At 33.9% G+C, this 13,017-nt stretch overlaps 1 protein-coding gene across 1 annotated transcript; it reads right to left on the bottom strand.

Annotated features, from left to right (window-relative positions):
* On the bottom strand, nucleotides 1-12,635 carry LOC127867905 (putative uncharacterized protein DDB_G0282499). The gene is made up of 11 exons (XM_052409407.1): nucleotides 12,500-12,635; nucleotides 9,853-11,935; nucleotides 9,459-9,518; nucleotides 9,007-9,051; nucleotides 8,449-8,484; nucleotides 7,597-7,638; nucleotides 6,390-6,425; nucleotides 5,889-5,924; nucleotides 4,614-4,655; nucleotides 4,036-4,071; nucleotides 1-3,742 (listed from the first exon to the last, which is right to left on the bottom strand). The coding sequence occupies exons 2-11, from the start codon at nucleotides 11,444-11,446 to the stop codon at nucleotides 3,726-3,728; spliced, it is 1,944 nt and encodes a 647-aa protein (XP_052265367.1). The 5' UTR covers nucleotides 11,447-11,935; nucleotides 12,500-12,635; the 3' UTR covers nucleotides 1-3,725.
* Between the last annotated feature and the right edge of the window lie 382 nt (nucleotides 12,636-13,017).

Genomic DNA, 13,017 nt, shown 5'->3' with positions numbered 1-13,017 from the left:
AAAACGATAATTTTAATGCTAAATCATTGCAAATATCACAGATGAGAATCACATATTTACATTAGGATGGTCTGAAAATAATACATTAAAAAGGGGTCATTGATAGCCACCTGAGTTTGGTTCAGATAGTTTACCACACTTTATCCAGATTCAAACATGGCATTGATATTGAAACGATTAACATTCTGTCAAAGAAAGAGGCATGTGGCATCTACAGTGCTAACAATCTTTTACTAAGATTAGATCTAGCTACCTAGTATGTGTCCGTCTGCTAATGAAAATGACAAGAGTTTTCAATTTGATTCACCAATTCGAGACACGTTTATACATGTTTAAATAATAAATATGGCTAACTGAGTGGTACTAAGTTGTTTAAGATTTGACCTGGATATATAGTTTTTGGTCTGTCATGACCCAGTTCGAACTAAGTCTATCAAGATAAACATTCTGACTATGTTTCGTGAAGCTTGACTCATAAATGAGTGGTAAAATGTTTTTCTAACATTTGACCTTCTAGCAGAGGTTTTGGACGCATGCGACGTAAATCGAACTTGGTCTGGGTTTTTGCAATACTAACATTCTGAGAAGGCTGGATGATAATTAAGCCTCTATATTTGTTACAAGCTTAAAATTTACTAAAACAATGTTTTTATAAGATTTCACCAGTTCAATTAGTTGTTGATAATTAACAATAGTCGAACTTAAACTAGATATTGGAAATATAAACATTATGAGAATGTTCCATAAAGAATCATCAAAATGTGACCTGTACAGTGGGATCGTCATTATAGTTGAAGATGCACGAAGCACTACGTAGAACACACGACTATAGACACGAACATAGGGCGATCAAAAAAGCTCGCCTTAAGCACGTCGTGCTCGGGTAAGCTAGCAGTTAATTCGAATGAAATAAAATAACGAAACTTATATGCATAATACTTGGACATCATTTCACACAAAAACACAGCACTCCAAACAAGGCAGGATATATTATCGTTATAAACATATAATTATTATTATTTATAAAAAGAACCATCAAAATGAATACAGAATCTGACAAACATCTAGAACGTGTAGTCAAAACATGCGCTAACATTGAATATATCAAACCACTGCACGTGCTAAGCCTTAAAATAATTGATAGAACTCTGACCTGTTTGACAAAGTAAGTTGCATACTCAAGCAAGTACTCATGTATACTATATTTCACTCGCATTTCAAATTGAAAGCTAAGTTAAAAAACGCAAAAAGTATGGTGTTAAGTTTTAAGTCCATGCATGTTGCCGTTACGAGTATTTGCGAAATTAGATATAGGACAATATTCTTAATTGCAATAAAATCATTTGAATGAAAAAATCATTTCTAAACATTAAATAATAAGAATTATTGCTCTAAACAAATAATGCTAAATTGTCCACACAAATTCATGAACAAAAAATTCCAATTGAGATCACACTATTTATGATATGTGTGTATTAATAAATTGAAGAAATAAAAAATAACAACTCAAGAAATTAATATAATATGTCTACTTAAAATGTAATAATCGTTTTACATTTATTACTAGAAGTTGAAAATAAACGATTTAAATATATTGAAAAGAAATGAAACAAAACAGTAAACTAATACTTCGGTAATAACAGATGATCGATCAATAACCATTACGCGGCATTGTTTCTTCGACTTTAGAGCTTACATTATTCAACATTGTCATACCATTGATGATGGAGAAAGTAGATGAGAAGTATATTGCTTTGAAGCGGTTTAAAGGCATACATCACCATACATCATGTTAAGCGTCACAAAATAATTACATGCAAAGCACATTTGCTTCATAATATTGCATGCTTCAAATTTAAAATTACTTGAAGGTTCAATATTTAAGTTTTGGTTTTAACGTTTACATACAAAACCAAGACATACAATGACATTAATGAATGGAGTTTTAAACAGCACAACCAATTATACTGTTACAACACAACGCTGACTCAAACAACAAGGGAGTCATGAAATAATCAACAAATAAACCGCTGTCGAGAGTGATATAATTCAGAATTCAAAACACTATCGACTCAATATATATGCATTCTGTAGAAGACAGAAGAACAAGAAAGTGAAAAAAGAATAAACCAATTTACTGAGCTTTATTGGTCGTTTAACTAGCTATTTTGATGAATATGGGTCCTTATTTTCGCTTAGGACTACCACGTTACATGATGATCAATTATGGTATTTTGTTTAATCATACCTTCATAAACGATACAAAATGGACAGGGCAACAACAGTTTCGTTCATTATATCCGTCTGGTAGGAATATGCACCCACTTTAAGTCTTCACCGAAAATTGTTCAAACATAGACAGGCTTGATTCCTGTGCGCGACGCTTTGTCTTAACCCTTTACTACTTAGATACGTATTTTGACATGTAAGTAGTCCCTTGGAAAATTTAATTTAATCAATGACCTTTCTAACTTGATTCAAGTTTTAAATGTTTTATTTCACACCCTCATATACTGATGAGCAGCAAACAGCATTAAACCTGAACAGTCTGCGAGCTACTCGCAGGCTGTTCTGGTTTTATTCTGTTTGCACATATCAAAAATTTTACTTTGCCTCTGAGTGGGAAAGGGATTATGAAAAATTATACATTCTGCATTATTAATACATTACGCAACACACGGGGTAATAAGGATACGACGTAGAATGTGTATGTATACAAGTGTGTATTTCATTATTTACCCCTTAATGGTATAGCTTACACATGTCACTCTTAGTGTATTCGATGTGATAATCATACACCATCTAACATGGTGTCATTCTAAATTGCAAATAAACATTGTGGTAGAAAATGAACTAATGTTACGCCCCTCCATTGTTTCATCAAAGGCATAATTAAAAGTGCATATTAGTATACATATGTTTGTACAGAATTGAGAAAAGTACCAGTACACACATATATTTACACGTAAATGTTATTTTATCAATACATCTTTTGGCGTAAAAACTTCTCTTGTTTCATGTGTCCCGAACGACCAAAATAATTCCTAAACATTTTTCCTAAGGCCCTAAACATGTGATGTCTAGTATTGTAAATGGAACATTCGATCATGTTAGATACATTCGAGCATATTGGCTAATGTATTTGTACATGAATGGTAAGAAAGAAATGGTGAATCTTTATATCATCGAACATCGTTTTTAAACTTAAAAAAAAGCTCAAGTATTATAAGCACAAGGTTAATCAACACAGTTCTTCCCATTTACATACACATGCAATGTGTTATTTGTTAGTGAAAGCAAACATACGGTTTGGCCTCATACACACTTTACCAATATTGATTGATATTCCGCAGAGAGTTCAATGAAGTGTATTCACAACTGCCATGATACCATTTTCGTTTAGTTTACGTGGCATCGACTTTCCCATGGACTAAAATTTACCAGAAGTGTTCAATAAACTGGTTTAAAATTAAATCCTGTATATTTAATTATTTCAGTATTTGTCCAGGTTTTGTTATTACAATATTATTTTTGCTCGATATTGTGAAAATTTTATACTGAAAATGTACATTAGTGTTTCTTCAGCATACAAGTTTCGTTTCAACACTCTCAAAACATGAAGCCATTGTAGGATGATCAAATTTGTGTGGATATATATTACGTTTTAGCTCCCCGTTATTGTTTGTCTCTAGCAACCTGAAGAATTGCGAAGTTTTTGGAGTTGATTAAGAGCCATCATCGTCTGAAATGTATGAACAGTTATTGCTAGAGGACGTAGTGTTACCTTACATTGTGTGTGTATAACTGTTAATAAGTATGCTGTGTACTGCAGTTCCGTGCATCGCATGTTAACAACACGAGTCAAAAAACATCATACAACTTGCATACATGAAATATTTATCTAAGTTTACATTGTCCGTTTGTTAGGTTCCTTAAAATTATATTATAATAAGCTTCTTTTAGTAGGATACAGTTATCGTATTTTGAGATTGATTGATGGGTATTTTTAACATTGTAAGTTCGTATTGAACTTACCTTCCGTATCACCATCTTGGAGAATCTCTCCTTCCTCTAATAGTAGAAAACAAAACACAGTTATATTTGCTAGCGTATACAATAGAATCATACAACTAAACGAGTGCAATCTATTACACGTTTATATTGCAATTAAATGTATCTTTTTATTTGTACTGACATTTCGATATTGTTCAAACGTTTTACTTTAAACTTATTTTTACAATTTTCGTTCTTTATACATCATAAATGTTTGCATCTGCGTTACCAAATTTCAAACGTCTAAACAGAACGATTGATCGCGAACATAATTACACGTCCTGATCATGAATCTTATCTTGTAAACAAGAACCTTGGACAAAATAATTCGATGCATTTGTATAAGTATAAAATCATCAAATGTTTAAATCACAAGCCAAATCATATGTTTACGCATATTGACATAAGCGTTGAATAATAATCACAACTCTGAACCATGTTTGATCAAATTATTTAATGAATCATTTTGTATTCCAATTGTTTGTTTCAATCAGTAAGCGAAAATTTGTATGATCAATTTTTCATAGTTTTCAATGACTTTCTATTATATTAATACTAACCAGGCATAGTTAAATCAGGACGTGGTTCTGCACCTTCGTTGTCTGGAACAAAAACACAAGTCTATTCTTAAAAAGTGTAATAGTTTAAACTTATTTATTGAAGCTCGATTGCATAGAAAGCCTAAGGCTTATTTGAAACGCCATCGACTCCATTTCTTGGGCCTAGAACCAGTACTTCATGTCTATGGGGGAAATCTAGAGAACGCTCCCACAGTGGGGATCGAATTCGTGACCTCCCGGTCGCTAGGCGTACACCATATCCACTACACCACTGCAACTCGTTACAAAGAAGAGAAAGAATATTATTTCTACATGTTTCATATATTATATTTTTTCCAAATGAATGCGCACTATTTGTTGTTTAGAATGACATGCATCGTTATTTTCCGTTTTCTCAGCCAAACGGGCAAGGTCAATCAACGTTTCATTCTTCTAAAATCATTTAAAGTACAAACATTTGGTACGAAAATAATAATATGTTATTCTTTTTCATTAGCATCGATAGATTATTTCTAACATCGTTGGAAATCCCGTGCGCCATCTAGAATTTCTCAAAATGTTTCTTACGTCAAATATGTCATAAGTTAGATTAACATTACTCCAATAAAAAAGATTACATAACGGTTAATGCTTGTACAAACTACTTTGGAACATTAGATTGTGTTTGTTGAAAATGTATTACGACACACATTGTTTAGAAAACATATATATATATATATGGGTGGATGGGTGGATGGGTGGATGGGTGGATGGATGGATGGATGGATGGATGGATGGATGGATGGATGGAGGATGGATGGATGGATGGATGGATGGATGGATGGATGGATGGATGGCTGGATGGATGGATGGTGGATGGATGGATGGATTCATGGATGGATGGATGGATGGATGGATGGATGGATGGCGGGTGCTGGATGGATGGATGCTGGATGGCTGGCTGGTGGATGGAGGGCTGGATGGATGGTGGCGATGGATGGATGGCTGGATGGATGGCTGCTAGATCGTCGCTGATGCTCGGATAGATAGCTGATCAGATCGATGATGTCGCTGCTGATCGCTCGATGCGCTAGCTTCGCTAGATGATAGATAGTCGATCGCTAGCTCCTGAAGCTTAGCTGATAGCTCGCTAGATGATTCGATAGTAGCTCGCTCGTAGATGTCGATAGTAGATAGATCGTAATAGATAGATAGTAGATGGTAGCTAGATAGCATAGATAGATAGATAGATGAAAGATATAACGTAATCCGTATGCCAAACGAGCATTTACTTACCGAATGGGAAAAGCATAGTACTAAAATGAAGGTCAACTGGAAAGAAAGATAGAGTTTGCGAAAATCAAACTGGCATCATTAAATAATACATGTATTTGGCATGTTTATAACATAGAACATAACAAAGTAAAATAATAAACACAAATCTCAATTGAATAAAGCAGGTTTATCCTATTATCACATCTCATTTAAGAAATAATATGACATCTGATATATTTGAGTGTATTTCAACGCTTTGAAGACAAAACACACTTACACTTTACTGATGTCATTTCTATGTTTTAGTTTTGTTTTCATAAATTTGTTTTTTTCACTTTCCAAATAAAGAGGGAGAAGGCTTAAATGATAAATGATTTAATAAAACAGTAGATAGTGGCCAACACGTGAAAGTTTATTTGTATTGCACGAAAACATTACCAAGGATCATGGGGTAGGTTTTCTAAACGTCGCAAACTAAACGTATGTATTTAACACCAACCTAGTATTATTTCCGTCACTTACCTTGCTCCCCAACATATCGATGATTCCCGCCTGCTCCTAATGTAATAATGAACAATTTTGTTTTAGTGTTGAGAAAATACAACGTGCAGTATGCAAATTGATTTGAGCTTAGTTATAACAATGTTTTGCGAAAAGCGCTCGTGAAAGCAAGTATTTCATATTACTAAGTAATATTTAACACTATTAGGCTAAAAGCAAACAAATATCATCTATATGATCACCAAGTTGTATGCTAATATCTTAGAAATAATGTGCGTTGAATGTGTGTGTTCTCTTTTAAACAATTTACATCAACACAGTGGGACGAAGACACACTGGAAGGGCATGGCAAAGTGCTTTGTTTAAGTTTCATTATACATTCTTATTGACTTAGGATGTTGTAATGATGTGTGTTCCTATTTCCTGGTAGCTGTGATATGACAGGCCTTGTAGCACTTAAGCACTATATTGAATGATTTTCATATGTGGTGACACCGTTTCATTGATAATAATTATTGATTAAAATATTAATTAGTATGCATAGGTCCCGTTAAAAGTATATATTTTCAAGTAAAACGGCGCTCTTAAGAACGCGTGAATCCCTTGATTTATTGGTTTTCAAATAGCAAACAGGTAATTCAAGTACTTAAAAGTGCTTTTTTGAAGTGAACAAGTATCGTTGAAAACGATGGATGCTCCCCTTATGAAGGCGCTATGAGAAATTGTAACAAAAGTGTGACCTTGAGAAAATCTATTATTAGCCTCGATGACCTTGACCTTGACCCCAGTGACCTCAAACGTCATCAGAAGGTAGAGGTTCATGAAAGTTACCTACATGCCAAATATGTAAGAGATCGGTAAAATATTGAAGGCGCTATGAGAAACTGTGACAAAAGTGTGACGAAAGGAAGGAAGTACAAACTGGCAACTAAATGCTCCCCGAAAATTTTCGGGGAGCATAATAATATTGTTCACTTGTAAGACGAATTACATTAATAAACGTTCTTGTATTATTGTTAGGACATAAGAGCTTGTTAATTACATATCAGACAAAATGCATGTTTTTCTTGTTTATAAGCGTTAAATATGAAACTCTTAGCACAATTTGATGCTAACCATTCACGCAACAATATTATCTATCAACAAAACATAGTTAGTATTGGTATTACTGTATATAATTGAATTATTTACAATTGTTCATCTAAATTAAAAACACAAATTTACTTACTGGGCATATGTAAATTTGGACTTGGTTCTGTCGCTTCGCGATCTGAAACAAAAGCATTTTTGCTATTCTTTGAGCAGTTTCTTTCTAGACAGGCATACCCATGTATTTGTTATATTCATACATTTGAATTGCATCAACCCTTTAGAGAAAGGTGGTATACTGTGTTGCACTTATCCGTCTGTCGTTTTGCTCGATTTAAGGTCCATAAACAAGTTCGTTCCCGCGCATGAACGTTTATTCGCAGCTTATTCCGAATTTGTAGGCTGATGGCTTGGGAGAAAAAGAATGCGTATATCGTTTTGAAGATGTTTATAATATGCAATTAAAAAGGGAGCATAGTACATCGCTTTAGTAGACTTTGAATTGTGCTTAGACACTGGCTAAAAATTTGACATAGTATTCCCGAATAGTTGGAGAGATTATGATACTGTCTATAGTAGATGCGTTAACAAATGTAATTCCGTTTCGCATGGTGTGTGCAAAAATTGAGTTCTAGCCAGTTTAATCACCCATACATTGACTTGTATTAGCTGCTGATGCCGACCCTTGGGGTAACTGAAACATTTAAAATCCAATCATGTTGGGGGACGGGGTCCACATGTTAAAGAATCATGTTTTAATTCCTGTTCTTCTATAAACATTTGTATCGAGTATGATCGTGAATTAACATGAAAAAAGTCATCAACATGACGGATTTAACGTTTCTCTATGGAGTATTTTAAAGGTGTTAAGATGAATTTTAATTACGAAAACAATAATGGTATATTTAAACTTGAAACGCACGCACGACTCTATAACAATATAAACATACAGTACACGTGATGACACGAAAATTCATACGAAAATACTTACCATTTGGATAAAGCTCAAGGCGGAAATGCATGTCAACTGTAAATATATTGGAAATGAGATACTAGTGACAATTCATCATAACAAACGTAAACGTTTCGTGAAATCACATAACATAAAACCGACTTACTGTTTCACGAACAGTACTAGATACAGACGAATGAACAATTAAAAATAATCTTTAATTACTAAAATAATGTACGTGTCATTCGAGGTCGATCACAGACAAACTCCAATTGATGCTAACTAAGCATCTATCGTATTTTAGGGCAAGATCGTATGCGAAATCTTGTGTTATCATGTTCTTCAATAATCTGTTCATTATGGCATCTCAATTTAATCCAAGCCACTAGAATGATGATAACTGTCTGCGTTTCGAAATGTGTCTTTGAAATGACCGATTTCTCAGTGTATTGTTTTATAGAGTTAAAAGTCAAACTCTTCCTACCTGGAGGTATACAAATTAACACATTTAGGTGAATTCTATGTGAATGGCGTTGTTAAGGTCAAACTCATAATTAAAACACACGTGTAAATTTATAAACATGTACATGTACTTACTCTCATTGTACACTTCGATTTGCGGAATAATGCGGTGTAGATCGACTGCAACATATCATATTGGCAATTTATTACTTAAAACACGAAATCGCCTTATGCAGAGTTGAAAAAACAAATCGTTGTTTGAATCTGCCAATAAACAAATAAACTTACACTATATTACTAATATTGAAAACATAAAACTCCCAAATATTTTAAGAATTTAAAATATTTCCTTCCATCCACAAGTATTCTATTTGAGGCAAGTTACCATTTGCATAAAAACAATAAATACCCTACACAATTTAAGGTCAAACTGATAAAAACCAGTTTTCACAAAAACAAATAAAGTACTATTGGATATTGGATATTTAATAAAACAAGCTAAACGCATATCGATTAGTAAAATGCAACAGAAACACACATGCGTGACAAACGTGGTTACACTAGAAAAAACGATATGCATGACTTACCTATTCCCGGTCTATTTAAAGAAATAATTGTATCGTCAGTATCATGAGCATAATTGTAGTCTGTAAAACAAAAATAAAAAGCCTTCAAAGTATTCCACGCAAAATAATCTACAGTCGGCTGCAAACCCCTATGTTTACAATGTGCATTACCTTTAAATTCCACAATATATATCGACAACTTCATACAAAGCCACCAACCTGTTTTTTTTATTTTATATGGTTTGTAAACTAATGGAAAGTTCAATAATACAACTCGGAACATATTAAATTACTTATTCACTCGTAATAAAATATTATGAAAATATGTTTTCATTTAATTTTGTATAATTAAAATATTAGATCTACACAGTCCTTGTAAATAAACAGCACTTGTAAAAAATATCTGTATGCTTACCATTATTTCTGTTGCGGTCACGTTCAGTCCTGCTTATAGCAGTAGTATTAAAAGTAGCAATAGTAGTAGGAGTAACTTCATTCAGACCAGACCGGCTGCCATGATAAATAGCTTGATAATCGTTTCCTCCATAGGCACCGTTTTCGTTTGATTCTCCGTCAGTTTGATTTACATGATCTTCGTCCACCCCATCGTTATTGGTATTATAACTAGCAAACCCATCACCTCCTGTGTTAACAGTATTGTCGGTTGTGATATTGTCGTCTGGGATTGCGAAACATTTGTTCTCCCCCGTTTTGTTCCCTTCATAATTCTGTGTAATAGTGTGATCTGAAAAAAGTTTTTTCAGCAAGGTATTGTGACTGTTGGGTCCGTTAACGTTGGTTTGTGATTCGTTTCTTTTCTTTTTCAATGACTTCGATTTAAAGTAGTTTTCAAGTGATTTTGCATCACTTTGTTTATCAGAGATTTTTTCAAAACCAATTGCGCCACCTTGCTGGTCTGTATCGTAATCAATAGAATAGCTGGAATGGTTATTCGCCTCGAGTATGTGTGCACCTGCACTAATACTGGCATGGTCCTGTACTGTCGAAAGGCTGTTTGTGTTACTTGTGTTTGACCTACTCGATGTGTCATTTCTGATAAACTGTTCTTCGCCTGCGAACGGTATCATTGTACTGTTGGATGCAGATTCGATTTTACTATGGCGGTGTTCTCCAGCTGCCTCGCTGTATGTGTTGCTGATATCATCACTTTTCTTCGATCCAATACTACGTATAGCATTGCTACCAATAAAGAAGTTGTTGGCAAGCGTGTTAACGCCGTCTGTCCTGTTAACTTGATTGCGGTCGAATATAATGCTATCAGCTCCACTTCGAATTGCTTCGTCTCTTTGATCTGTGTTAAAAGTATTTGAGCCGGTATCTGCCCCAATAGATGCAGTACAGTTTTCATTGACCGGATTTTTGTAATCTGTATTTTGGTTGTTATCCATACCATATTCTCCATGTTCATTTATGGATGTTCTATTGCGGTTTATATTGCCATTTAATACACCGTAAGCACTCTTTTCCCAAAACTGATCATGTTTGATGCTTTTATTTGATTTGTATTCATGGTCAAAACCAATCGCTCCACGTTCGAATGATCCATCACTGACCATTTCAACTGATTCCACCTCGTTAGTATTTCGTCTCGTTGCCTCACTACCATATTCCTTGTTAACTTCTTCTTGACGACTGGTTAATTGTCTTGACTTTCTATTATCTGCAGTACACTCATTGGATGGTGCAAATGCTTTGCCACTATTTGTTAATTTTCCCGCTGCTACCTTATTTGAACTGCAGTCATTAACCGACTTAATCGAATCATTTTCGCCTGAATGTTCTCTATTTGCCCCATGACCATTGTTACTGCTACAAGCCAATTCAACTTCTCCTTGACTACAGGTCAATTGCGGTATTATGTTACTTGAATTATAGTCATCGACACAAGTAACATCGTCTGTATTTCCTCTGTTTTCGTTGTCATTCATTTCACAGTCATTGTCTATTTCAACTATTTCGCGACCGCTATTACCGCTTTCGTTTGACATGTTCTCCAGATAATTACACGTTTTACTTGTTCATCTTAATTTAGGGGTATTAGTTTCGCTTTGAAATGGATGAATTGTTTGTTTTTATTATTATTTTAAAGTTCTTGAAATATTTTAAACGTTAACGATAACTTCCTTAAATCTGATTTACATTGTACCTATGGTGTGTTTATGGGGATGTATATGTTTATATAAAACAAATATAATACATTAACTACTTGTTTGTCCACTTAAACCCTGTAGAACAATCTCTTGAAGAACAAGCCACTTTTGCAAGCGTGACTTGTTATTTGCTCTCATATTGTAAAATTGGTTTTGTTGCTAGATCCGTTTTGTGCGCTCTTTGTTAAATACCTGAGAGTTAATATCGTCGAATTACTGTCATATAAAGAAGTAACAAATAATTGCATCATAATAACACCAATGCAGAAGCCATTCCATGGGCATTTTAGTTGAATTCATTTTGGACTCCTCCGTCTTCTGCTTGTTCTGAAAACACAATTAAATGCACATGTTTTTTCATATGGCACAAATATATCAACAAAGTAGATAATCAAATAAATAAAGTTTTCTTGAAAAAAATCCTGAGAAGAAGTAGTTGTTAACGGAACGGTAATTATCAGTAGTAGTTAAGTAGAAGTATTGTTAGAAGCTGAAAATCAATCTATTACACGACGGTTACATTGAATTCGTGTTATGTGAGAGCCTGGATCGACAACTATGCGTGCAGATTGGCTGGAAATTCCAATCGAAATCGAAACTAATCATAATATACGAACAATGGAAATCGAAACAAATTTTCTTTATGCAGTTTTCATTCAAATTTTAATACACAACTTATTAAATTTGACGATTTGAAAAGTTAAAGTCCGTGCTCATTAGTTGTATTGCTGTTCAAAAAATGTCTTAATTTTATAGTATAGATATATACATGTCCATTTTGTCCACCAAAGAATCTCCAAAAATTAATAAATACATATGAATATTGACTTTTTGTCATTATGTTGAACTAATCAATGTATTCGATGATATAAAATGAAAAATACTATTTACCTCTTCCATTATTGTGTCAAACTTTGTAATAGATTTTCTAATGAACTTAGCACTTATCTTATAAGCATATTGTTCTGTCAACCGGATAGAGCTTTCGAGCAATATTTTTGCAATTGGTTACATAACACCAACCTAGGTGTACATATCGTACTGGTTCCGAGCATAGCTCTCGTCTACTATTCTATGCGGGAAGTTTGCCACACCGTTAATAGTTTAACTATTTGTTAGTTTAAACCTTTGATAGAGTAAGTAAAGTTATAAATTTCAATTATTGTGTCTGAAAAAGATAAACCAAGGCGTTAGAATAGTGACCTATATAGACTTACTTTAACGATCCGAAAAACAAATTAACGAGCCATCGCGCGACAACGAGACTTCACGTGAGAGCGGGAAAATGCACGGTCGCCATTTTATTTAACGCCAGAAATTGACAATACACAATGTGTAAGACTATCGATTACAAAGGTGTGTTGAATGTGCGACTTTTTATTGAACTTGTTTAAGATAATGTGTGTGAC

Source organism: Dreissena polymorpha, chromosome 2 (genome assembly GCF_020536995.1).
Source record: "Dreissena polymorpha isolate Duluth1 chromosome 2, UMN_Dpol_1.0, whole genome shotgun sequence".
NCBI classification, from domain to species: Eukaryota; Metazoa; Mollusca; class Bivalvia; order Myida; family Dreissenidae; genus Dreissena; species Dreissena polymorpha.
The sequence above is the reverse complement of the archived record's forward strand: the minus strand, read 5'-3'. Positions and strand labels throughout refer to the sequence as shown.

Bases quoted from the DNA above. Each gene is read 5' to 3' on its own strand.
- LOC127867905 (XM_052409407.1), bottom strand. From the start codon at position 11,446: ATGTCAAACGAAAGCGGTAATAGCGGTCGCGAAATAGTTGAAATAGAC. The intron at 8,485-9,006 runs GTAAGTACATGT...ATATATTTACAG, and splicing joins AATCGAAGTGTACAATGAGA to TTGACATGCATTTCCGCCTT. The intron at 7,639-8,448 runs GTAAGTATTTTC...CTTTTGTTTCAG, and splicing joins CCTTGAGCTTTATCCAAATG to ATCGCGAAGCGACAGAACCA.